Below are 27,185 nucleotides of genomic sequence, written 5' to 3' on the forward strand. Positions count from 1 at the left end.
CACCAATGGGTCTTCAATGTAGCGAGAAACTCCAGCACCCGTAGGCGTCCTTCAGCTGGCCCCTTAAAAAATAATGCATTTTAATGTATGGCGCTTTTAGGTTTAAAATTTATTTGGAAAATTCCTCTTGAAACGTAAATTAAGGAAACAGTAGTATAGCGCTGTTCAACAGTATCACATCGATTAAGCGAAAACGAATCCGGGTCAAAAATAACACCGAAGGAACCACATCAACTATAAGAGGGAAACAACGGACCAACAGAAACACTGAACTGCCATATTCCTGACTTGGTACAGGACACTTTAGGAGAAAAAAAGGGGTTGAACCTGATGTTACTGCTAGCCAACCCTACCGCTTATATGGGAATATCAACGAAACAGTGAAAATAGTCAATATCCGACTTGACCTCCATTCGGTGATCAGTAACAACATATACAAATTTGTAAACACTTGGTTAGACGATTCATATTATTGTACGGAATGACATAAAAGAGAAAATCGTTGATATCAAAACATGATTTCATTTTGTCATTATTATTAACATATTAATATTTGAACAGAACTGGCTTTATAGTTCCTATGTTATTGAAAACGACACAAAGTGTAATCTTCCCATTTATCAACGACTGTAACTCCTAAATGTGAAGTCATTATCAAAAAACGACAATATCAAAATTTACCTTAATTTTGAATTCAGTAATAACAATATTTACATTTGAACAGCATAAGCTATAACAAAACGGTTTGATAGAAGGATGTATTTGGTAGGAAAAGGAACTTACATCTAATTCAAACCATTCTTTTACCCAGCCTCTTTTCGTAAAATACCGATAAAGCTACTACCGTTTATTTGTACTGTTCTCGTCTCGTAATGTCATTTTATCGGTATTTTCAATATTTCAATGTAAGCGCGGGAGGAATGGCTCGCTATGAAACCAGGTTCAACCCATCATTTATCTTGGAATGTCCTGTGGTAGCAATAAACAGTTAGGAACAAATATCAAAATTTGCCCTTATCAATTTTAACATCCCCTTTGCATTGCTTTCTTGCAATATCAAGCTTTCTGTTTGTGTCATATATGTGCATATGTATGTAATCAGAATCTTCCATAGATTTTATATCCAGTATATAAAATGGTGAAATATAATTTGTTTTGGGTGTATCCATGGCAACAATCTGCATTTATTTGTTATAAAATATTACAAAAAGGGGGGAAAAGATATCACATATTTCCCCAAAATTTTATAAGTAGAATTTCAATCGCTTGAAGAAATACCTTTTCTGAAACTGTTTACATATATCATTCAGTAAATCCAATGAAAATCATATGTCTTTCATCTCATTGCGTCAAAAACTTCTTGTAGAAAAAGAGTGTTTGTAAACATTACATTAATTTCTGGACCGATGACCGGTCTAGCTATCAAAATACGGATTGTCAAGCAAAAAATAGCCCATTAAACATGTCAAATATAATCTTGATGCTCTTATAAACCATCTTTGAAGGCTAAATTAGCACTCAGCTGTCTAAAAATTAATTTTATTATACGATAACTTTCCGATTTGAAAAATCCACCAGGGCCAAAATGCGAAACTAAACTCCTAACTGTATTACTACCTGTACCATGTCAGAAAAAAAAATCTGAAAACTACACGTTTAATAAAATCTGACTGTTGGTATCTAATAGTCCGTTTTATGAATGTTGGCGTTTGGTTTGTTGCATTTCAGCGTTTCTGATGTTCCGTTGTTTTCCTCTCATAGTTGATGGTTTCACTCGGTTTTGGTTTGGTACTTAATCACTTAATCGATTTATGACGTTATGCATTTTTGAGAATTCATAAGATATTTGAAGAATATTAAACTTGAGTTAAGAGTTGCAATCTAGTTTGAGTATTTTTACAGTGAGTTGACTGTAGGTGTTACTGTAAAACTTTACCTATAGCTCAATCTGATTTTAAAATTGACAATACAATAGGGACATTAAAGGGGCACTAGCTGTCAAATTTATGGTCACCGATTTGACTCAAATTCTCATACATGTAGTTGATTTATAACAATGTAAAACATTTATCCAAACTATCAAAAGTCTAACATAAACAGTTTACAGAGCATGGGGTAGATAATATATAGGTTCGTTTCGTGTGTATTTTAGTCCAGACGCCATCTAACTAACTATCGATTTGACCTCAGATGACCATATAAGCGATGTAAACATAAATAAAGATATGAATAGATCAAACCAACACGTGCAATTGGATTTTTATAGGTCTGTTTGATTTTATTTTATAGATTAAAAATAGATGTTTCTCATTGTTTTTAACCGTATAAGAATGATTTTATGTGCATCGAATTAGTAATCAAATGATTTACCGTAGTTTCACTTTCATTGTTGACATTCTTTTTCTTTAAATAACCAGTACACGTACAATGCATGCGTTGTCAATCTCTAGCTAGGGGTTAAGTTGAAGTTCACATGAATACGGATTTAAAGAGGTCGACTCATTCACTTGCAAGTGAATAACTAATTATCAATGTTTCTTAGCGTAGTTTGACAAAATTGAACCTTTTTGGCTGCAAAAAGCGAATTTTTATTTCACTATTTCACTTTCATTATTGATTGAACAAAAAAAAATCAAACTTTAGATTTTTTATATATCTCGTAGCCAGTGCCCCTTTAAATTGACCAGTTGGTATTGTTAGATTTAAATCTACCTTGATTCTACCTTTTCAGTTTATTTATTTACCTATTCCAACCTTACAGCATGCTTTTTTTCCTGAAGAATTTCTTTACCTAGGATTATTCTATTAAAAAATTGATAGGGAAGGAAATATTTTTGGTTTTCATTGTTCTAAATCCCCAATATATATGATTTATCTAATTTTTACCTAAAATTCTAAATCAGTAAAAGATTAAATTAACTACGTGTTAATATATTTGAAAATTTAAACTGTTTTTAAATAATAAATGCATCTTTAAAATTTTACCCTCATAAAAAGTATTGTCCAGCTGCCAGTGAAACAAGAAATATTTCTGTTCAAGTGTTTACAGTTTAAATTTTCAGATGGAGATGTTGTTCATTTCTTCACATGACCCTTCAATATTTCTATTGTGGATTATTTTTTGCAATGTTTGAAATCTATTGGTATCATTGTGCATTTAATAATGGATTTATTTTATTTGAATTCATTTCTCAGACTTTTTATAGCAATTTTGCTTCTTAAAATGTGACTTGTTTTTCCAAGAATTTATTTTCATGAAGTTATCAAGGAGGAAATAGTTCATTCAACCTCTTTTGTGGGGTTTAAATATGATGATGTAAAATTCGAAATAATTTTGGAGTATACCTTGTAGTGTTTTTTCTTTGAAATCTACTATATTATTAGTAGGAATTTTGTGCATAAAATGCTGTGTTCACTCATGGAAATTCAATTTTCAAAAGATGGGATTTAGTTATGTTAAAAATTAAAAGATTTCAAAACTGAAATTCAAGTAGGAGATATAGTGTGAGTTCAACCAACATGTTTCTGTGGCTTTAAATGTGATTTTGAAAACATTCATTATTAATTTTGGGGTCTATTACAAAGATGATTCACCATTTAAATGGGATCTTGGAAATGAAATAAAATGTTGAATTAATGCAGTGGATATACTCTAATCTAGTGATAAAGTGAAAAATAAAAGTAAAATATTCCAAAATATTCCTAACGTGAGGATATGTTTTAAGTGAATGTAAAATTGGAAATAATCATTATAAAATTCTGGATTAGATATTGTTTAATTTGGACATATATCATGTGAAATGAAATAAAAGTGCATACTGTGGATATAGTAAAATCAAGTTATATAGTAAAAATATGAATAAAATATTACAAAATATTTGTAAAGTGAGGATATCTATTTTGAATATAATAATGGAAATGATAAAAAAAATTACAAGAATATGCACCTGTTTAATTGGGATGTTTATTATGGGAAATTAAACAGAATATACTATGGATATAGAAAAAAATCTAGTGACGTAGTGAAAAATGTGAGAAAAAAATCCAAAAAGTTAAAATTAAGAAAATATTTAAAATCTTTGGAATTCTGGGTGGGATGTATAAAATCAGTCTCAATAAATAAATAAAATTGTTTATCGAACTATGATTTTGATATTTCAATATGCATAAACAATTTGTACAAGGAACATGTCAATATGTATTCATCAAATTTTGGAAATAATAAATTTATTAAGATTTCCACAAGACCAAAAACATTTATATTGAGTTATCTCCCATTCGAAAAGGACAAAGTGATTAAAAAAAAGAAGTTTTTTCAACAATTAAAATGAAATAATGAAGTGAGTAAAATATAACAAATGGATTATTCGGGGTACCAAACACTCCCAGTATTTGGCTTCAACAAATATTTAATAAATCTTTTACTGATTTAGAATTTTAGGTAAAAATTAGATAAATAATATATATTTGGGATTTAAAACAATGAAAACAAAAAATATTTTCTACCCTGTCCATTTCTAAAAAGAATAATCCTAGGTAAAGAAATTCTCCAGGAAAAAGCATGCTATAAGGTTGGAATAGATGAATAAAAAAACTGTACAGGTAGAATCAAGGTAGTCTTAAATCTAACAATACTAACTGGTCAATTTAAATGTCCCTATTGTATTGTCAATTTTAAAATCAGGTTGAGCTATAGGCAAAGTTTTACAGTAACACCCACATACAACTCACTGTGAGAACAACTACGGCATCAGTTATTAACAACCAATTCACCATCACACTTCAAGGGCATACGATACAGTTTTGATCCCGTATTTACGGTTTGATGAAAATTTCCATATAGGCTATTTTTTGCCTGAGTAAATCAAATATGTAATAAAAAATATGCCTTCATGTGCTACTTTTTGAGTTAAATGAGGTTGTTAAATGATTTGTAATTTCTGTATTTTATAAGTAATATAAAAAATTATGCATTTTTTATTCAGACAACTCATATTTATCAAATGATCATGAATTGAGAAAACGTAATTTTTTGCTGTATATTATCAAAATTAAAAAAAATACACTATTTACAGTTTTATCAAATTTGGTCCACATAATCTCCCTGCAAAATAAAACAAAATGTCGTTTAAAAAAATAGGGGTCCATGCACTCGTTTTCAAATTAAATCAGTTTGAATGATAAAAATCAGTCGATAAGTCACCGTTTTACGTCGCGAAAATAACAATTTACGTTAGCAACGTCATTACCTCCCCTGTAATTGTATCGTTTGCCCTTAACATTTTAATCAGGCAATTAAGTAGAAAATCACTGTCTTTTGGGGGTTGACTACCTTGAGAACCTTTAATCCACTAAAGGATGCCGATAAAGTAGTAATAAACTGAACATGTTACCGAATTCAATCAAGTAAATGAATTTTTGTCTTAAACGACCATTCTGATCATAACATCATCCAAAAAGTCTGAAACTAAAAACGCTGTCTTGTAAAGAGTTTCATTTAGTTTTCATATATTTTTGTGTTGTAAATTTAGTTTTGTCAATAAAATTGAGAATGGAAATGGGGAATGTGTCAAAGAGACAACAACCCGACCATCTAAAAAACAACAGCAGAGGGTCACCAACAGGTCTTCAATGCAGCGAGAAATTCCCGCACCCGGAGGCGTCCCTCAGCTGACCCCCAAACAAATATACACTAGTCCAGTAATAATGAACGCCATACTAATTTCCAAATTGTACACAAGAAACTAAAATTAAAATAATACAAGACTAACAAAGGCCAGAGGCTCCTGAATTTTTGTTCACTTTTAATTTAGTACTGTTCAGTAGTTTGTTTTTAAGAAAAAACAGTATGTTGATATTTACAGGTAACAACACCTTATGATCCGCCGAACATAGACTTAACAGATCCTAATTGACTACAATTATCTGAACAGTAATGAATTCACGGCAGTGGATAATTCTGTAAATATACTGAGAAACTGAAAATGACTTCATGATTAGCTTTCAGTGTACAGAGATATGCCATACGAAAAAACTGTTTCAGTTCAAAATATGTTTGCTAGTGAATGTGTCCAGTATTGCCACTCTAGATACAAAATTAAGACAATTTATGAAGGAAGACTGTGACTTAAAAACTAGGGTTTGTAGCTTGGACAATAATTAATTTTTTGTTGTTTTGACAATCATCTAGAAGCTCAAAACTTAAGATTTCCATATGTTATTCTTTAATTATAGGCAATCATTGGCAATAGTGCCACTTTTCTTTATTTTTATACATACTAGTATAACTCCTATATATGAGAGTAAATAATTTAAGGACATAATTTCTTATTTAACCTGGAATAGCATAAACCTTGCCAGTGTTACTATAACAGATATGCATTTAAATAGTTTTATACATAAGAAATGCCTGTACCAAGTCAGAAATATGACCGTTGTTATCCATTCGTTTGATGTGTTTAGCTTTTGATTTTGCTGTTTGATTTCGGACTTTCCATTTTGATTTTTTTCTCGTAGTTTGGTTATTTTTTATTATACTTTTGAGTGTATCTTCAGTAATACTGTGGGTCAAACCTAATACAAACCTCGAAGAGCTGATCAACCAAAAGGGCCTATAACAGATAATAACAGTGAATTCATATCAGAACAATACTGGAGTCTGGTTACTGAACTAGTTATACCATTGAGGGCTCACAGTCCATCTGCAGAGGTATCAACCTAATGGTGGTTATAACATGAATTGTACCAATTTTACTGCACCAGATGTGCATTTCAACAATTAATGTCTCTTCAGTGATGCAAGGCCAAAATATTTGAAAATCTTATACAGTAAGAATATACTTGTTATTGAAAATTTGTCATTGATGAAACTTGCAAATAGTAAAATGAATAGATAAATATAGAAATTGTAGCCATGTTTAAGACACCTGCAAAACACATGTTAATTGGAAATGATTGAAAACAATCAATCAGGGTTAGGGAACAGTTGAGCGCCTACAATCATGTTTAACCTGTTACATTCTATATGTGCTATACCAATGACAGGAGCAGGTAATTCAGTGGTTGTCTGTCATATTGTTTCTCTAAAATTGTATTGTAATAAATAAGGCCTTAATTATGTTGTTTGAATTATTTTCGAACTTTCATGTAAGGGCCTTTTATTGAACTATAAAGTATGGGTGTTTCTCATTGTTAAAGGTTATACAGTGACCTATAATTGCATATATCAATGTATTAGAACTCTAATGAATAACTGTGTCATTGACAATCATACCATATATAGAATAATAAGCTTATTATGAGCGTTCACAAATACAGACTGAAGAATTAAAATAGCTAATACCTTTACAATAATGTATTTATTCTCACAATACATATACAATGCCTCATTCATAATATCCATCACACTTTTGTCATTCTTAACTTTTGTGTACCCAGACAATCAAAGGTTCCAAAAGCATTCACAACAGGAAAACATTAAAATTGGACAGGGACTCAGAATAGATATTAAAAAATAAACATGTGATTTCCCCTGTGAATAAATCTCTATTATAAGATTTTAAAATTGCAGTTTCCTGAATAAGGGGTAAAATAAACATCCAAGTTATTCTAACTATCATGTTTTGTACATGTTGGTATAAAATCCTTTCTCAACTCTTAAAATTCTACCAAGAAAATCACAATATATACAAATTATAACATTCATGGCATCTAAAAAAGAAAATAGTAGTGTTTTTTAACAGTGGCATCATTACTTTAATCTATTTCAAATATTCTGTAAAAAACTCATTTCAACTATCCAAAGTATAAATGAAACAGTGAAAGCAATAAAAAGATGTATTTAAATTCAGCCTCTAACAACATTCCTATCTCTCAAACATTTGTCATTCATACAGAGCCGAGTATGTGGAGGTTAAAGTTGTGATATATATATGTGGTATACAAGTCATAATTTTGTACAGATTTTAATTTAAGACTCTTTGAAATAATATTATTATTTTGAAACTAGCTCTCTTTCTCCAAGTGATACAATCATGTATGATAATTTTTACAAAAATTCAGTACAAAACTACAACTTGAACACAACAAATATATACACTTACACAACTTTTAATAAATAAAATTATTATTAAGTCCTTTTGCATTTCTGCACTTAAATGAAGTAGGTCACAAACCTTACAGGTATATAAAAAAAAATAGTAACCAAAATTCTAAATGTATATCTACAAACAATTTGAATTCTACATTTTTTTTTCGATAAAAAAAAATCCCAATGGTATTACAACACAAGTCACAATAAAATCATTTTCTGATCCATGATCTTGTCACCACTTTTAAGCAAAGAACCAGACTTTGCATTCCTTCTGTACAATTAAAGGACTCCTCATGCAATAAAATCTAAAGGACGATTGAATCCTCCTCTTCTATTCATGTATTGCCTGTAATACATGTATAAATGATAAATTTTGATTCAAATTAATATTAAAACATGCATCATGAATAAAATGGATAACTTGATTCTAAGTGATCCATTAAAACGTTTAATCCCGCTGCAAATGTTTGCACCTGTCCTAAGTTAGGAATCTGATGTACAGTGGTTGTCGGTTTTTTATGTAATTTATACGTGTTTCTCATTTCTCGTTTTTTTATTTTATATAGATTAGACCGTTGGTTTTCCCGTTTGAATGGTTTAACACTAGTAATTTTGGGGCCCTTTATAGCTTGTTGTTTGGTGTGAGCCAAGGCTCCGTGTTGAAGGACGTACATTGACCTATAATGGTTTACTTTTTTTAAATTGTTATTTGGATGGAGAGTTGTCTCATTGGCACTCACACCACATCTTCCTATATCTCTTTTTTTCAACACCTTATTAATAAATATAACAGTGATTAACATTACGATAACATACCTATATCGTCTTTTCTTTGGTAAGTATGCAGCATAAGAATCATTTCCATCAACTTTTTTATTCTGAAAAATAAATACACACTATAGAGATAACTGATATAGATGTATAGCCAATAAGCAGAAACATTCCTTGTATTCACCAATACATTTTCTTTTAGTATATATTTTCTATGAAGTGAAGCTTTGACAATACACATGACACCAGTGTCTTGTATAAGATTACTTATTATTTATAGAAAATAGTTTTAAACAAGATTGAACACGCTGAAATGTCTCACCTGCTTTACAGACCATTGATTTATGATAAAATCTTTAAAAAAAAAAAGGTTTAACTAGAAACATCTCAAAAAATCTGGTCAGATAAATGCTGTCAGATAGTATATATTTGTTTAGGGGCCAGCTGAAGGACGCCTCCGGGTGCGGGAATTTCTCGCTACATTGAAGACCTGTTGGTGACCCTCTGCTGTTGTTTTTTATTTGGGCGGGTTGTTGTCTCTTTGACACATTCCCCATTTCCATTCTCAATTTTATGTCAGACAGACATATACACCTAACAATTTTTCAACACAAATTACAATTGATCTATTGCTTATGATAATTGAAAAACAGTCTGTGTTGTGATATTGGACATGTTTCAATTTTTTACAAGTGGCTGAACCTAACCATTTGTGTTGATCTGGAAAGTAGAGGACCATAGAATAAATATGTAAAAACTATGGGGTTATTAAATGTATTCAAAGTATTAAATTTTCAAAGAAATTATTGTGTGAAAAAAGGGATTTTTTACCATAAGGAGTCGCATCACGGAAAAATGAATCACACTTTGTACCCTGAAAATTTAACCACATATGTGAAAATGTCTCAGCTTGGAAACTAGCCATCATACATATCCAAGTTTACGATATGGACTGAGCTAGAAAAGAAAACATTACCATTACCGCCTATGTAGAAACAATTGCGCATATTGCCCCAGTTGACCAATTGCTTATAGTATTTGAAAACAGACAAAACCATAAAAAACTTAACATTGACCAATGAACCATAGAATTAATTCAAGGTCAGATTTAACCTGCCAGACTGACATGCACCCATTACAGTTATTCCATACAACACATAATAGATGACCAACTCCTTATTGTATTGGAGAAACTCACTTAAGATGGCTAGGGAGTCTTAATTAAAATTTATAGAATTTTTTGATAACTTGTCAAAATGAAGTTTTTTAAAAGCTTTTTTCAAAAATATATTAAAAAGTATGGGTCACCGGACTTATTTTCACGCTACAGGTTGTGGAAAGTTGTCAGATTTTGTATAGATTATGCATGGAAAATCAAATTTTGTGTGATAAAAAGAAAACATACTATCAGAACTTTCAGATGAAATGTGAGAAGATTGCTCTTATAACATGCTTTCAGATAAGAACCAGATGCTCCGCAGGGTGCAGCTTTATACGACCACAGAGGTTGAACCCTGAACGGTTGGGGCAAGTATGGACACAACATTCAAGCTGGATTCAGCTCTAAATTTGGATTGTGATTAAATAGTTGACACAGCATAGGTTTCTGACACAGAATGAATGTGGTCTAATGAACTTAAAATACTTTTTTTTTCCTTTGAGCAATTCACTATGCTGTTGAATATTAATCCTCTCAAAAAAATGTTTGAAGAAATTTTCTTTTTATTTATGAAATCTGAAATGAGAAAAATTTAACCCCCCCCCCCCCATTTTTTTTTCACATCCCCCTTTCCCTTTTTCCAAAACTGATCTCAATTCAAATTTCTAATGGAGTTTGCAACAATAACTACTCATTTAAATACATCATAAAATATTAAAATGTAACAAAAGGTGCTTGTTATCACTGAATGGTAAAGATTGTTTTAATTTATCAGTTGGTAGTAAAAGTGAACATACATTGTATATTGTATAAAACAATGATTTAAGTTGATTCAACTACTATTCTGGACAAAGAAAGATAACTCCAATCAATTGAAAATTTCTTGCTATTGCACAATATTGTGCAATTAGATATTTCTTGCTATTGCACAATACTGTGCAATTGAAAATATTTGCTATTGCACAATACTGTGCAATTGAAGATTTCTTGCTATTGCGCAATACGTGCAATTGAAAATTTCTTGCTATTGCACAATACTGTGCAATTGAAGATTTCTTGCTATTGCTGAATACTGTGCAATTGAAAATTTCTTGCTATTGCACAATACTTAATATAATAATTTTGGATCCTGATTTGAACCAACTTGAAAACTGGGCCCATAATCAAAAATCTAAGTACATGTTTAGATTCAGCATATCAAAAAAGCTCAAGAATTCAATTTTTGTTAAAATCAAACTTAGTTTAATTTTGGACCCTTTGGACTTTAATGTAGACCAATTTGAAAACGGGACTAAAAATTAAGAATCTACGTTACATACACAGTAAGATTGGGCATATCAAAGAACCCCAATTATTCAATTTTTGATGAAATCAAACAAAGTTTAATTTGGACCCGATTTGGACCAACTTGAAAACTGGGCCAATAATCAAAAATCTAAGTACATTTTTAGATTCAGCATATCAAAGAACCCCAAGGATTCAATTTTTGTCAAAATCAAACTAAGTCTAATTTTGGACCCTTTGGACCTTAATGTAGACCAATTTGAAAACGGGACCAAAAATTAAGAATCTACATACACAGTTAGATTCGGCATATCAAAGAACCCCAATTATTCAATTTTTGATGAAATCAAACTAAGTTCAATTTTGGACCCTTTGGGCCCCTTATTCCTAAACTGTTGGGACCAAAACTCCCAAAATCAAACCCAACCTTCCTTTAGTGGTCATAAACCTTGTGTTTAAATTTCATTGATTTCTATTTACTTAAACTAAAGTTATTGTGCGAAAACCAAGAATAATGCTTATTTGGGCCCTTTTTTGGCCCCTAATTCCTAAACTGTTAAAACCAAAACTCCCAAAATCAATCCCGACCTTCCTTTTGTGGTCATAAACCTTGTGTCAAAATTTCATAGATTTCTATTTACTTAAACTTAAGTTATTGTGCGAAAACCAAGAAAATGCTTATTTGGGCCCTTTTTGGCCCCTAATTCCTAAAATGTTGGGATCGAAACTCCCAAAATCAATCCCAACCTTCCTTTTGTGGTCATAAACCTTGTGTTAAAATTTCATAGATTTCTATTCACTTTTACTAAAGTTAGAGTGCGAAAACTAAAAGTATTCGGACGACGACGACGACGCAGACGACGACGCCAACGTGATAGCAATATACGACGAAAAATTAAAATTTTTGCGGTCGTATAAAAACAAAGAATGGGGACACCCAAACACAAACAAGGTGTTTTTGAGAAATTACAGCTGTAATTATGATAAAACACACAATTTTCTATATTTAAATCAAAAGCCTTTTACATAAATTACATACAACTCTCAAAATTTGCACATTTCATCAAATATCTAGACCAAAGTTATCTGCTTCTTCAAAATCCAAGATGGAGGAAGACACCTGAGCCACCTTCATCACTTAACTGTAACCCTGATCTAAGATCCATTAAATGATGTCAAAGTCAGATTAACCCTGTCTATCGGACTTGTAGATGTTACAAGAAACCCATAAACCAAATATGATTATCCTTATTATTCATAATAATAAGTAAGAAATTCACAAAACATAAAAAAACAATTTTATTTTTAAGCTGTAAATGAACAATAAAAATAAGGACAAGGAAATTGAACAATTCACAGACATGAACTTTGTAACATAAGGTATCTGCATACAAGTTATGAAGCATCCAGGTTTTCTACCTTCTGAAATATAAAGATTTACACAAATAGTTTACCCTGTAGCTGCCATCGATTAGTAATACCTTATAAGTCTCACATCATGTGACTAACATGGCAGATCATGGAAGGCAGGACAAAATGAAGGTTATCAGTTTAGGCAAGATAGAAAACAAAAGAAATATTTGATGTCCTAGTTTGGATATTTCTTACTTTCACAGGTAAGTTACCACCTTCGGGCCAATGGCCAGTTATTTTTAACAATGAATATAACTGCAACAACCACAAATGGAAACCATGGTAACGTAAAGAAAGAGAAATATCATAACAAAGCACTCAAGTACACACATCACTCTTTCTTAGATGTGGATCATTTTTATTTGGTTTGACATATGTGTCTTACATTTGTAGAAGTGGTCATCATTTCAGACAGATGTAAATTATTGATGCTCTTTCACATTTTTCTATTTGATGTTCTTCAATTGATGGACTGTCTTTGTTTGCATCTCATGTTTTCTCAGGCTTACATTAATGTAATGTTCACAGACTGTCTAATATGTATGCATGTAGAGTTGTAGCCATAATATCTTGTATACTTTGTTAATTTGTATAATTTTGAATTGTTTAAGCAATTTTGCTTAAAGAATTTTTGAATTCTTAAGTGATTTTTTTTTTCATTAAAACAATCATCAGATCTCACTCCAATTTTCCCTTTATTTTAATATTTTAAAAGGTAGCCCTCCCCATGACAATCATCCACTTATGAAAAATGTGATTTACATGAAAAAAGATTTTGAAACATGTACTATTAATTGTATAGAAATGTGTATATTGAGGTGTAGGATCTGGGTTAAGGGAGATAACTATTTAAAAAATCAAGAATGTTCATCTATGCTTTTCAAACACTCATTTCATAGAGAAGTAATATAATGTTTTGATAAAAAAAAGAGTTGACAGAGAGGTCATTACATTGTGCCTGATAATGACATGAATTTGGAAAAATCTGTCAGAATTCCACACAAAACATGTCAACTCAACCTCATACAGTCTTCAGTCAAAAACCTTTAAACCCAAACATTTGAAAATCAGAATGTTTAGACCAAAACACATAAATATCTATGTAACCAAAGGGGACCTAGAAAATATGAGGTATATAATAATGGAAACTTATTATAAAGATATTGTTGAACTATATTATGAAATGCAATAACATGCTTTAAGTTTATGTAATGTACCTTAGTTGTATTAAATGATGCGAATCCCATTAACTTGGCCATCTGCACCTCTTCTTCCGACATCCCTTTTAATTCCTGTGCTGTAAGGATATGAATATATGATAATGGGACATATGTTTTGTCACCATGATTATAGAGACAGATTTCAGGATTTTAACTCTTTCTGTAGAAAGTGAGTGTAGAAAAGGAATAAAATGGAATATTGCAGATCTAAAGTAGATTTTGTTAATCTTATTCAAAATTTGTCTAAACTTGAGGCAATGTAGAGCTTGACATATAGTTACTGCTAGCTTAGTGTGAACCTAAATAGTTAGAACACTTAATGATTTTATTGTGTTGCATGATTCCTGTCTCAATAATTTATACCAAAGTAATCCACATGTCAATTCATTCATATTAAGCTAAAAAAAACCCATGTTGAACCATAAATGAAACAATCCTTTTTTTGTACGTACAAAAACTTTTCTGTATATTTGGTTGATGTTTTTATTTATTTGAATTGTTCATGTCATAGTTGACTATACAGTATGGGATTCTGCTCATTGATGAAGGCCCTACATTGATCTATAATTGCTGATGTCCATGTCATTTGGACCCTGTTGGATAGTTGTCTCATATCTTCATATTTTATATATAGGTCTATCTATGATATATATAATGCAAGAAATGCCATAAAAAGCCAATTTTGTGGAGCTGAGAGTTCTAAATGGTGTCAACTTGCATGTTCTAGAAATAATCATGTACATTCAATAAAGTATTACCTGTTATTTTTGGAGCTTGAGGCTGTTTTGGTGGTCTACTATCACTACTACTACTACCATGACTACTAGAAGTAGTACTAGGTGGAGGTTCATGTCTCTCTTTTTCTCGTTTGTGAATACTTAAAAATATAAACAATAAAATAAAATTATTACAGATATGCATAGTTAGATAAATTCAGGTCAAAATATATACTTTTGTTAGCTAAATTCATGTCAAAATATAAACTCCAACGTCAAATTAAAAAAATATAAAGTTCCTTTTCTTGTTCTGTATTGTATTTTTTACATTCTTGTCTAGAAATAAATCTGTTTAGTAATTAAAAACTGGATTAAAAGATATGTAGGAAAGATATGAAATTGCAGTATTATATATCCATTTTGATTGCCTTTACTCTAACATCATGTCCATGGAAACAGTACACTATCTGCCCTCAACATTTCTACAGAGTGTTAGATTTACAATATCCTGACATACAAATGTATCTCAATGCAACTGTTTATTAAACTTGATTTTAGATTTGGTACATAGCTTTATATTGGTAAATAGTATTAAAGATGTGATTTTTTTTCACAACCAAAGTATGCTTTATGACTTTAATGGGTACTGATAAACTGTTAAAAAAAAAATCCAAGCACTGTAAGCACTGTAGGCAGTTAACAAAAAACCCAAGACAAACATAATTATGAAACTGTGGCAATGTTGCTTAAATTTTTTTTAAAGATTTAAAAGAACAAACATTAAACATATTGTACATTTATGTTCATTTAAAGAATTAATCATTAAGGCAAATAATTCATATATTATCAAAAGCAATGCATATATCAACTATATTTTTTTCATGGTCATGAGTCTGCAGTGGAACAAGTTCGCAATGATTGCAGTTGTTCTATAGTTGATAGTAAACGTTGGTATTCGTTGACTGTTGGTAGTTCAAGTTGACTTTAGTACGAGCTTGTAAAAGTATGAATGGACTTGCTTCCCTGGAAAGAAAACCCAGTTTGTGTTCTACAGCATAAAAGTTATGAGACACAAATCAGACAAATGTTTACTACTACAGGGATCAAAGGTGAGGTCTGACTGACCTGCCCATAGTAAATGTAAATGACCCCCACCTTCACCCCAAGTCCATGATGTCTAAATTTGGAATACAATGACAGGTAATTATAAAACAGTTGGTCAAACATTCTTGGGCTTGAAAGATATGTTTTCTTTAAAATGAGCCATATTAAAATGAAATTTTTTATAGGACCAGATATAATTCAAAATATAATAAAGATAAATTCTTTAAACCCACTCATTATTTTCCATCAATAAAATTTAATTATAAACAAGAAATAATTGTAACATAATGCTGTTACAAAGTCTCCCAAACAAAGCTCCCATTATTATTCATTCATAGTCACCTGACATTGGGCAGTCTAGTACACTTTGGTTAGGTCTAGCAAAGTGATATGCATATATGTGACGCCTATGAGATTGACCTTGTATGTCTTTCAATCTTTTTGAAATGACAAACAGGAATGAATATGGTTTAGAATTTGGTATCTCAATCTTTTACAAGCTCTCAAAACACACACAAGAGGGGGTGGGGTCACCCTAGGGACTATCCCTATATTTCATTTGATTTTTTATATTGTCCCATACATGAATAAATATGGTTTAGGGGTGGGGATCTCTACCGTTATCAAGTTTTCAAACAGGAGGGGGTTGGGTGACCCCAGTGATTTCATATGATTTGCTATATTGTCCACTACATGAATATATATGGTTGAGGGGTGGGGATCTCATCTGTTTCCAAGTTATCAAACAGGAGGGAGTAGGGTGACCATAAGGACTCTCCCTGTATTTCATTTAATTAGTTCTTGTGTCACATACATGAATATATATGGTTTAATTTAATGGTTGGGATATCGACTGTTTCCAAGTTCTCAAACAGGAGGGGTGGGGTGACCGCAGGGACTCCCCTATATTTCATTTAATTTAGAGGTGGGGATCTCGACTGTTTCCAAGTTCTCAAACAGGAGGGAGGGGTGAGGTGACCGCAGGGACTCCCCCTATATTTTATTTGATTTGTTATATTGTCCCATACATGAGTATAAAGGGTTAAGGGATGAGAATCCCAACTGTTTCCAAGTTCTCAAACAGGATGGTGTACAGTGACCTGAGGGACTCCCCCTGGAAGGGGTAGAGTTGCCCCAAGAACTTCACTTATATTTCATATGATTTTTTATATTGTCCCATACATGAATATATATGGTTTAGGGGTGGGGATCTTGACCGCTTCCAAGTTCTAAAATAGGAGGGGTTGGGGTGACCCCCAGGGAGACCCTTATATTTCATTTGATTTGTTATATTGTCCCATACATGAATATATATAGTTTATGGGTGGGGATCTTGACCTTTTCCAAGTTCTCAAACATATATATTTTCTGCTTTTACTTTCTTTTACATATATTTTGGTTTTCAATTCTAGTGTTTATATTTATTTACCATGCATAGATGTATTTTGTCACCTGTCTGGATTTTTTTTAGTTGATCGCCAAAACCAGATTTACCCTTATCCGCTTCCCGAATCGGATCCGAAATTGTAAAAATCTCACGGCATCCATTTTGTTTTCAATGTTGTTTTTATCAGTCAGATACGATTTTACTCAAATTTACACATTTTTTGTCGGCGATTTTCTGTATAAAGCTAGCAGTTGAACAAAATGAACATCGCTGTCATGAATAATAATGATGAAAATAAGTTTTGAGATCGTTTATTTGGAGACATTGGTAAAAAGGTTTGCAAATTTATTTTTTATTTTCTTTCAAGTGGAAAGTCGACGTCCGTCGGGCATGTTGGGCGTAGCTAGTAACCAAGACGAAAGTCTGACTGCAAAAGTGGAAGGTGGAGGACCTTGCACCACTGCTAATTTGAACCCCTAGCCTCCAAATTGAAAAGATACGAAAATTTCGTCTTCCAATTTTAAATTGCCGCCAACAGCATGAACAATTGAACTTATTTTAATAGACTACTGATGTAGTTGACTACGTATTGACAACAAACAATATTTCTACGACTTTTGCCAATTGGGAAATCTAAACTACTTGTCTTTAGAGATTTTCGGCGCTTTAATATTTCATACATTTGTTCTTTGACATCTTAGCCAAAAGCTCAGGGGATAATAAACTACATTAAGGATTACTAATGTGCTCTACTTCCTATTTGCAACTTCAAAACTTTTGGGTGATTCGACAATCATTTAAGGTTTTTTAGGTCCTACTTTTTGTAATCCAGAATTAAAAGTATGAAAAAACTGTTAAATTAGTTATAAATAACATAATATCCAGCTAGATAATAACAATGGCACTTATTTCAGAATTTATTGGGTAGAACACAAATCTAGGGTGCTCGCAAAAGGCAGCTTAACTGCCTAAAAACTTGATACTGTACATAGCTATCTTTTATCAACCTTTTAGGTGATGCAGATCTTGATCTGTGTCTCTCTCGCTCTCTTCTTGGTGATCGTCTTCTTGGAGACCTTGATCTGCTTCTGTGACCTATATTATACAGAAATATAAACATCATGTAGAATTTTCATATAATTCTATAATGTTGGTTGGGTTAGCCACTACAAAAGTTTTATACTGCAACTAGTTGTGTTTATTTCCTAAATATAGTAACATAGCTATATTTTGTATAATGTCAATTTCATCATGGAACACTTTCTACACAATCAGGGGTTCATTAAAGGAAAATAAGTTTGATATCTGTGTTATGATTGAAAAGCTATCAATGTATTAGTTTAAGTTGCAGTATAAAAACAATATTAGATCAATGTCATAAAAATATAAACTTTTTTGTACTCGGTAGAACCTAGCCCTTCCCCATGCTAGTTTCAACCTCATACAAAAAAGTGTTTTATTTTTTTCTTACATGCTTCTTTTTCGTAATGATACAGGGTGTAATTGTGTTGAATGTGCACACATTTTTTGTATGAAGCTCTTCTATGCTTCACTAGAAATGTGCTCACTTTTACACTCCTATAAAAAAACAAAAAAATCATCAAATACTTAAATAAAATTGTTTGACATATATATCTAACTTGCTTGGTTGAAAACAAAGCCAAATGTGCAATTCAAATTGAGAAATGAACACAAGGAATAAAACTAAACAACCAACAAAAGAAGATAAGACCTACATGGTGCATATGATAAAATTTAAAACAAACCAATAAATCATATCAAATATATTAATAACAGCTTAGTACAAAAATATATCTTATAGAATGGTGTAATTAGTAATTTCTGGGGAGAGGCAGGTGTTCAAAAGTAGACATATCTTAAAGAGATCTTCCTCTTAATACTCCATTGAAATTAAATGTATATGTAAATTATAGTCATGGTGATAGGCATATCAAAAGTTAATTGTGGTCTTTTCGTTATAAGTATAAACATTTAAATCAATCATTTTATAATTATGAATTATGGCTATTCTGTGCATTTCACATCTGCTTTTTAATGAAAGAGAAAAGACAACATTTTTCAATACATATTTAACAATAAAATTAAAAGGCACCATGAGGTGGAGTTACACTTCCCATGCAACTTATTATTTACTTATACAATGTATAATATATTAATTTGGAAAGGTGCCATGATATAATAATGATAATGTGCCTCAAAATTATTAATCCCTGGAATAATTCAACAGTGTCATATATAAAATAAAATTGATAATCTGGGGGCTGGAAAAGTTTGAAGTTGTTTAATGACACATAAAAAAGATGTGGTATGATTGCCAATAAGAAAGTTCTTCACAAGAGACCAAAAGACACAGCATTTAACAGCTATAGCTATAGCATATCTGTTTGCACAAAGTACAGGATACTGTATTAAGGTAGTTCAGGGGTATAGAAAAACAAGAGTGCACACGCTGAAATGTCTCGCCTTCTTTCCTAATCATTGATTTTATGTTGATAGTCCTAAATATAAAGCTTTATTACAACTGTCACATAAACTTAACATCAACCAAGAAAACTAAACATTGACCAATGAACCATGAAAATGATGTCAAGGTCAGATAAACATGATAAACCATGCCAGGCAGATATGTACAGCTAACAATTCTTCCGTACAACAAATATAGTTGACCTGTTGCTTATAGTTTAAGAAAAACAGACCAAAACACAAACACTTAACACTGTTTAATGAACCATGAAAATGAGGTCAAGGTCAAATAAAACCTGCGCGACTGATATATAGATCATAAAATATTTCCATACACCAAATATAGTTGACCTATTCATATAGTATTAGAAAAAAAGACAAAAACTCAAAAACTTAACTATAACCACTGAACCATGAAAATGGGGTCAAGGTCAGATGACACCTGCCAGTTGGACATGTACACCTTACAGTCCTTCCATACATCGAATATACTAGACCTATTGCTTATAGTATCCAAGATATGGACTTGACCACCATAACTTAACCTTGTTCCCTGATCCATGAAATGAGGTCGAGGTCAAGTGAAAACTGTTTGACGGGCATGAGGACCTTGCAAGGTACGCACATACCAAATATAGTACTATTACTTATAATAAGAGAGAATTTAACATTACAAAAAATCTTAACTTTTTTTTCAAGTAGTCACTGAACCATGAAAATGAGGTCAAGGACATTGGACATGTGACTGACGGAAACTTCGTAACATGAGGCATCTATATACAAAGTATGAAGCATCCAGGTCTTCCACCTTCTAAAATATAAAGCTTTTAAGAAGTTAGCTAATGCCACCGCCGCCGGATCACTATCCATATGTCGAGCTTTCTGCGACAAAAGTCGCAGGCTCGACAAAAATGACAGAATTTTCTTTTACTTTCTGAAATTTAACATTGAAGTATTGTAAATGAAAAAATGCAAAAAAAATGGGGGTCACCGGCCATCTAAGAGATATTTTGACCTCTGAAAATGAGTGCAAATAGGTTATATGGAAATATAGGAAAAATTGACCAAAAAACACTTTGATTGAATTTTCAGAGCAAAATAAATGACAGAAGTTGCTCATTATTTCATACTGTAAAGCTTAATGTCTATATACGCAGACGGCGCGAAAATTTAAAAACCCCCGAACTACCTTAAACAGATACAGATTGAGGCCTGGACCCCCCCCCCCCCACCCCACTTTTCAAAGCAAAAATTTAGTTTACTATTTAGGGAATCACTGAAGCATGACTGGCACGAAAAATACTCTGAGCAATAATATATTTAGTATAAATAGATAGTATACTTACCGTAAAAGATATAATTGTGAGCTTTAAATATTACATAAAAACTTTTAACACAAATAAAATAGAACAGAACAGATATGGGGTATCCAATGGGCCATACATGTCACAATTTGTTGTTACAATTTTACAAAACTTAATATATATATTAGGTCAGTAATTTCAGTTTAACTTTTATTAACTCAAAATTCTTACGATGTCGTTCTCTGTCTCTGTCTCTAGATCTTGATCTTTTTCTTTCTGAAATCATAATAATAAATAAAATAAGCAGAGAAAGGGAAATAACTTCAGTATCAAATGCAATATTCTTTAAATTTCATTGGGTGATTTCCCTTGTAACATATGCATTCAATGCATACTGAAACTAATTGACGCATAAAAACACAAGACAATTAAACAAATTGCTTTGAGAAAACCTCTGTACAGCTTCTTCAATCCAAGACTTTATACAAGAAGCAAATGCTCTCATAACTGTATTTTTAATTTTTTTATAATTATTATACATATTCATGCTTTAGTATTTATTAGATGTCTCCATGGTTAAGTATCGTAGTCTTATACAATAGTATATAACTTCATGTTATTTCTTATGAAGAATCCCTTATAATATAAAGTCTAAAATTGAATATGAAAATATTGCAAATATTTTTTTTATCAGTACTAGTATCCATATACAAATAAGAATGTGGTTAAACGCTCAGGAGAGTCAGACAACTATATATCCACCAGAGATGTGGATGTAAGAAGCTTTGTAAGATTAGGTTGTGATACAATATAGACTAGCAATCTACAAAAACCCCTGACATGACAAAATGTCAAAGAATTACAAGAAACCAAAAGTCCTAATTCATGTTGAAAAAAAATAGGAAAAAAACAAATATGACAGACAGCAACTTAAAATACCACTGAATGATCATGACAGGTTCCTGACTTTCGAGACACATAGAAAATGTGGCAAAGTCATGTTTGTGAGAACACATATATGTCCTTCAAGTTTCTTAGCTTGTTTTTTTTTTTAAACTTACATATTGTACATTAAAATAAACATTTATTAAGTGACATAATTAGTACAATGTATTACTTTATTAACACATTTGTATCAATAAGGTTGTAAATTAAACAAGAGTAGTCCATCCTGTCAGTATCAGCCATTATTTGTAATGGTTTGACTTTTCATCCTTGCTACATCTACATTTACATACAGGTACACATTTCAGGATTACACCTGGGTCAATTTTCGTTTTCGCCGCCCCTTTCTCCAAAACAATATATTTTTCACCACTTTCAATTTTATTTTCACCAACTAAACAACATATTTTTCTTTAACACTTTCTTTCTATCTAACCAAAAAATAGCAGTTTGCCCAATTGTTGTCTATGATGGTTCTACTCTTCTCATTTTTTAATCAATGTAGTAATGAACAAACACATTTACTTTTCAAAACATACTGTAAAAATTGCAATATACATGTAGATCATGAAATTATCACTTGTGACTTTTGGGAAGATGAGATTCATCTTCAATAAGTTTATCAAATATATATTTTCACATCTAGATGAAAGATAAAGACAATAAAGTCAGAGATTTCTCTTAATACTGAATATATTTCATTGTAGCAATAGTTTTCTTTTCAGGACAATCATACATGTATAAAGAAAAAAGTTGAGACGTCAAACTATTCTTGAAACATGTGTACCCACTCCAAATCAATTACTTCTATCAAAATTGAAGGATAAAGTTTAAAGTTGGAGATTTTTCTTGCTTTTGAACAGTTTCATCATAACAACAGTTTTATTTTCTGGACCATTGATTGTTAATAGAAAAAGAGAAGTTGTTAAACTTTTCTTCCAACACGTGTGTTGCAAAGTTGTAAATAAATCCTTTAAGTGACATGTGACGCCATTCATGCAAATCATTTTGTAAAATAATACAATCACAGTTTTACAATCCACACCTTTATTAATTAGTCCATTGTTGCCTACAGCTATAAAATGCAATCAGCTGATTATTGATTTTTGTCAAAATCATAACAAGTCAAGGTGAATTCCAAGTAATGTCTGATTAGGCAAATCCGAGAAACCCGAAAAAAGTTAACAAGATGGCTAAGACAAATGGTTATAATTTTTTCACCAAATTCTTTCACAAATAATGGATTTTAATTGCCACAACTTTTTAAAATGGCGATCACCAGCAGAAACCCTGGATATTTGTATTCATTCATGTAAGTTGTACATGTACAAATGTATGTAAGAATATGTTAAAACAAGAGTGTGTTTAAACACAGATGCCCCACTTGCACCATCATTTTCTATGTTCATTGGACAGTGAAATTGGGGTTAATACTATAATTTGACATTAAAATGAGAACGATCATATCATAGGGAACATGCATATGTGTACTAAGTTTCCAGTTGATCGGACTTCAAATTCATCAAAAACTACCTTGACCAAAAACCTTAACCTGAAGTGTGGGACAGATGGACAAACGAACGAACAGACAGACAGATGCACAGACCAGAAAACATAATGCCCCTCTATTTTTGTAGGTGAGGCATAAAAATTCAGCACTAGTATATAGTTCTCTGATTTTACTGAATTCTTTCAAGGGCATTTTTTAAAGTCATGAATCACAGCTGATTCTGTTTGACCATAGAACTGTTTAAACATCAAACATTGTAGTTCTATCTGAACCATATGTATATATACAATGTATGGCCAATACTTCTTAAAATTGTCTATTTCAGGTTAAAATATCAACAAGGCCACACTTAAAAAAATTTTGGTTTGCCCAAACCCTACCCAAAGGTTGAGACAGTGGGTAGGTAGGTAGGCATTTTCTGCTTTTTTCACACAAAAAAAATTTGAAGTTACGTATGTTTATTAGTCTTCATGCATATCTGATTAAAAAAAAAAACTTCTTCAAATCAAGACAATAAAAGATTTGGAGTAGGCAGCTTTTTTCTGGGTATGTAGTGTTAGGGCAAACAAACCTATTCTTTTTATGGCCCAAGGAGCATGTTTTATAATCAATTTCGAAAGCAGACAGATTTTATTGGTGATAAGAGGGCTCTGTGTAATCAGCCTGAATACATATTGCAAATACATGTAGTATCTAGCCAAACAACCAACAGATAATCGCCATGACCACTAAGAACAACAAAGAACATGTAACAGGCTATTATTTAAACTTGGAATTATTTTTAATTATGGAATTTGCTAAATTTTCTGTGCTGGAAATATTTAATAAATTCCATGTGTATTTGGTATAATAATGTTTTGAGTGGTTCATTACACTTTACATATAATGTATTTTGTATAGACAGTGTTGTGCGCGGCACAGTACATTCTATTGAAAATGTACTATCTTCTTTGTAAAAGAAAGTGTTGTGTGCAGCACAGACCAATGCAGTACAGAATGAACATGGAATTTATTAGAAATTTCCAGCACAAGAAATTTTGAAAATTCCATAATAAATAATAATTCCAAGTTTAAATAATAGCCTGTTATGTACATGTATAGTATCACTTTCTCTGAAATTTAACCAAGCCCTTAGCCTCCACCTTGAAATTCAGCTTCCTACCAAATACAATTAAATTTTGGAAACTTCTACCTTGCTATAGCTTTACAAAGATAAAATGTGCTGAAGAACTAGCTTAGTTGATCACAGAAATTGTAAAGGAAGTCCAAAATTATAAAGAATGTACATGTATTAACCTTGATACACATGCAATGTACATGTAGTACATTGTACATACATTTACATTTGTAGATATAATATGTGGTATGAGTGCCAATGAGACAACTCTACATCCAAATCACAATTAGTATTTTAGAAAAGAATGTGTCCATTGTGCACAGATGCCCCACTCGCACTACCATTCTCTATGGTGGACCATGGAATTGGGGCAAAAACTCTAATTTGGCATTAACATTGTAAAGATCGTATCATAGGAAACATGTGTACTTAGTTTCAAGTTGATAAGACTTCAGCTTCATCAAAAACTACCTTGCAGATATTGGTCTTCTCTTTTTTCTTCTTCTGGTAAGCGGCCATGGGTTGGAACTGGTTGACTTTATATATAGCTATTATGCCACAGGCCGATATACGGTCTTCAACACAGAACCTTGGGCAACACCAAACAGCAAGCTGAATGATTAAATGTCTGAGGATATGACATCGTATCCAATGAAGATAAAAAAAAAACACAGATGCAAGGTTTCATAAAATTGGTTTGTCCAAACAATTGTGCCATCTAGAAAGGCTATTTTTGATTTTGCTGTGACTTCAGGAAGGCGTCCAAATTTTGTATCAAAAAGCCGTACTAAAACGGCATAATTATTTGGACTAAAAATTGGCATGCTCAGGTAAATTATCATTTGTGACAGGATTGTTTCCCTTATCAAATAAAGCCATATTGAAACCGCTTAATTATTTGGACTAAAAATTGGCATGCTCAGATAAATTATCATGTGTGACAGGATTGGTTCCCTTATCAAATGACAAATGTTCAGTTAGTTAGGTATCGGGATCGTTCGCATTGATTACCTGTTCGCCCTAGGTTCATTCGCACTGAGTTTGTTCGCCATGATAGTCCGTTCGCCCTGGGTTCGTTCGCCCTATATTCATTTATAATATGTATATGTTACATCAATGAAGGAAATATAATTATATATATTAAAATTTATGTATATCTATTAAAAGTTAAATACAGAATATTTGCCAAATTCATTTTTGAAATTTATATTAATTAAATAAAATTTTTGGCTGCATTGTTACACTTTATTTTATAATTACTTTTAATTACTGTTGATTGAATTTTGATTGCCGATTAGGTGTCATTTGAAACCTTTGATATCACTGATTGTTATATAAATTGTCTTGTTTTATGTCAAATACTTTGTAGTCTTTGAATTCACAGAAACTTATCCTCGTAGCAGCAAGACAACAACTTAGTCTTCAGTTGTTTTACATTTAAAAATACAATGTAGTGCTGAAATTCCGAGAAACTTATTTCCTAATAGCAGTACCACAGAATACATCATAAATAAATATTCGGTGAATGTAAACTTCAACATATTCAAATTAGAATAATTACATACAAATAATTTAGTCTTCAGTTGTTTTACATTTAAAAATACAATGCAGTGCTGAAATTCACAGAAACTTATATTTCCTAGTAACATAATTACATACAGATACAAACTTAGTCCTAAATACCTTGAAGTCACAATATCTTGTAGTCCTGAAATGTACTGAAACTGATAACTTAGTATAGCAGCTAGCTTTAGACAAGTTAACATGAACATCGTAAATAATAGGCGAAATTGTAGACTGACTTCAACACATTCAATTATATACACACAACGCAACACTATACTAAAAAATAAAATCAGAGCGAACGGACTCGGGGCAAACAGGTATTAGGGCGAACAGAAACTAGGGCGAACCAGAATCAGGGCGCACGGACCCGGATTCAGTTAGTTAGAGCATTGCCTTAAGACACACAGGTTTTGTGTTCAAGTCACAGAGGAGACGAAGTAATTACGTATCGAAAAGCATGGCGCTCTCCTGTTACGGATTTTGAAATCCTAGCAATAACAAAGTATAAATATGTCAAACTCGACAATCACAGTAGAGCTTCTCTCGATGAGTGTGGACAACGGTAATATTACCTCTTCTTGGAGATCGAGATCGACTTCTTGGCATTCTTTATTGGTTGTGTATCTCTGAAAATGTGAAATAAAAAGAAACCTCTTGTTTATGAACGGATGTGTCGGATGCATGGGTAATCAAAAACCGATACCCGCAACCCTGAAATATTTCCGGATTTAGCGTCTGACAGTAATATCAAATTCTTTAAATATGCCTTTATTTACTTGCAATCTAAGAATCTATGATGAATTGCAACATTTAAACTACAATTTTCTTTGTTGAAATCATTTCTACATGAAATCTAATAAATTGAAATTTTAGTTTCTAAAAAATTGGTAATCAATGTCGTCGATGTCGATTTTTTTCTTTGAAATTTATAGATCTCGAAGCGTATACCATAGTACTGAACTTTTGTGATTTAATTTTTATAAAAAGTAATATATTTATCTAAACAGTAACTACATTTTAATCTAAATCTGGGAACAGTATATCTAACTGTTAATATATATGTTCCTGTCTGAATTAAAAGAAAAACAAAAAAACTTTTATATCGGTAAAACA

At 31.6% G+C, this 27,185-nt stretch overlaps 1 protein-coding gene across 1 annotated transcript; it reads right to left on the reverse strand.

Moving 5' to 3' along the window:
- Nucleotides 1-8,227: 8,227 nt before the first annotated feature.
- Nucleotides 8,228-26,764, reverse strand: LOC143072911 (uncharacterized). Its single transcript, XM_076248077.1, has 7 exons — nt 26,645-26,764; nt 21,166-21,210; nt 18,154-18,241; nt 14,698-14,816; nt 13,937-14,016; nt 8,909-8,970; nt 8,228-8,438 (listed from the first exon to the last, which is right to left on the reverse strand). The coding sequence occupies exons 1-7, from the start codon at nt 26,676-26,678 to the stop codon at nt 8,384-8,386; spliced, it is 483 nt and encodes a 160-aa protein (XP_076104192.1). The 5' UTR covers nt 26,679-26,764; the 3' UTR covers nt 8,228-8,383.
- Nucleotides 26,765-27,185: the final 421 nt, after the last annotated feature.

Source organism: Mytilus galloprovincialis, chromosome 4 (genome assembly GCF_965363235.1).
Source record: "Mytilus galloprovincialis chromosome 4, xbMytGall1.hap1.1, whole genome shotgun sequence".
NCBI lineage: Eukaryota > Metazoa > Mollusca > Bivalvia > Mytilida > Mytilidae > Mytilus > Mytilus galloprovincialis.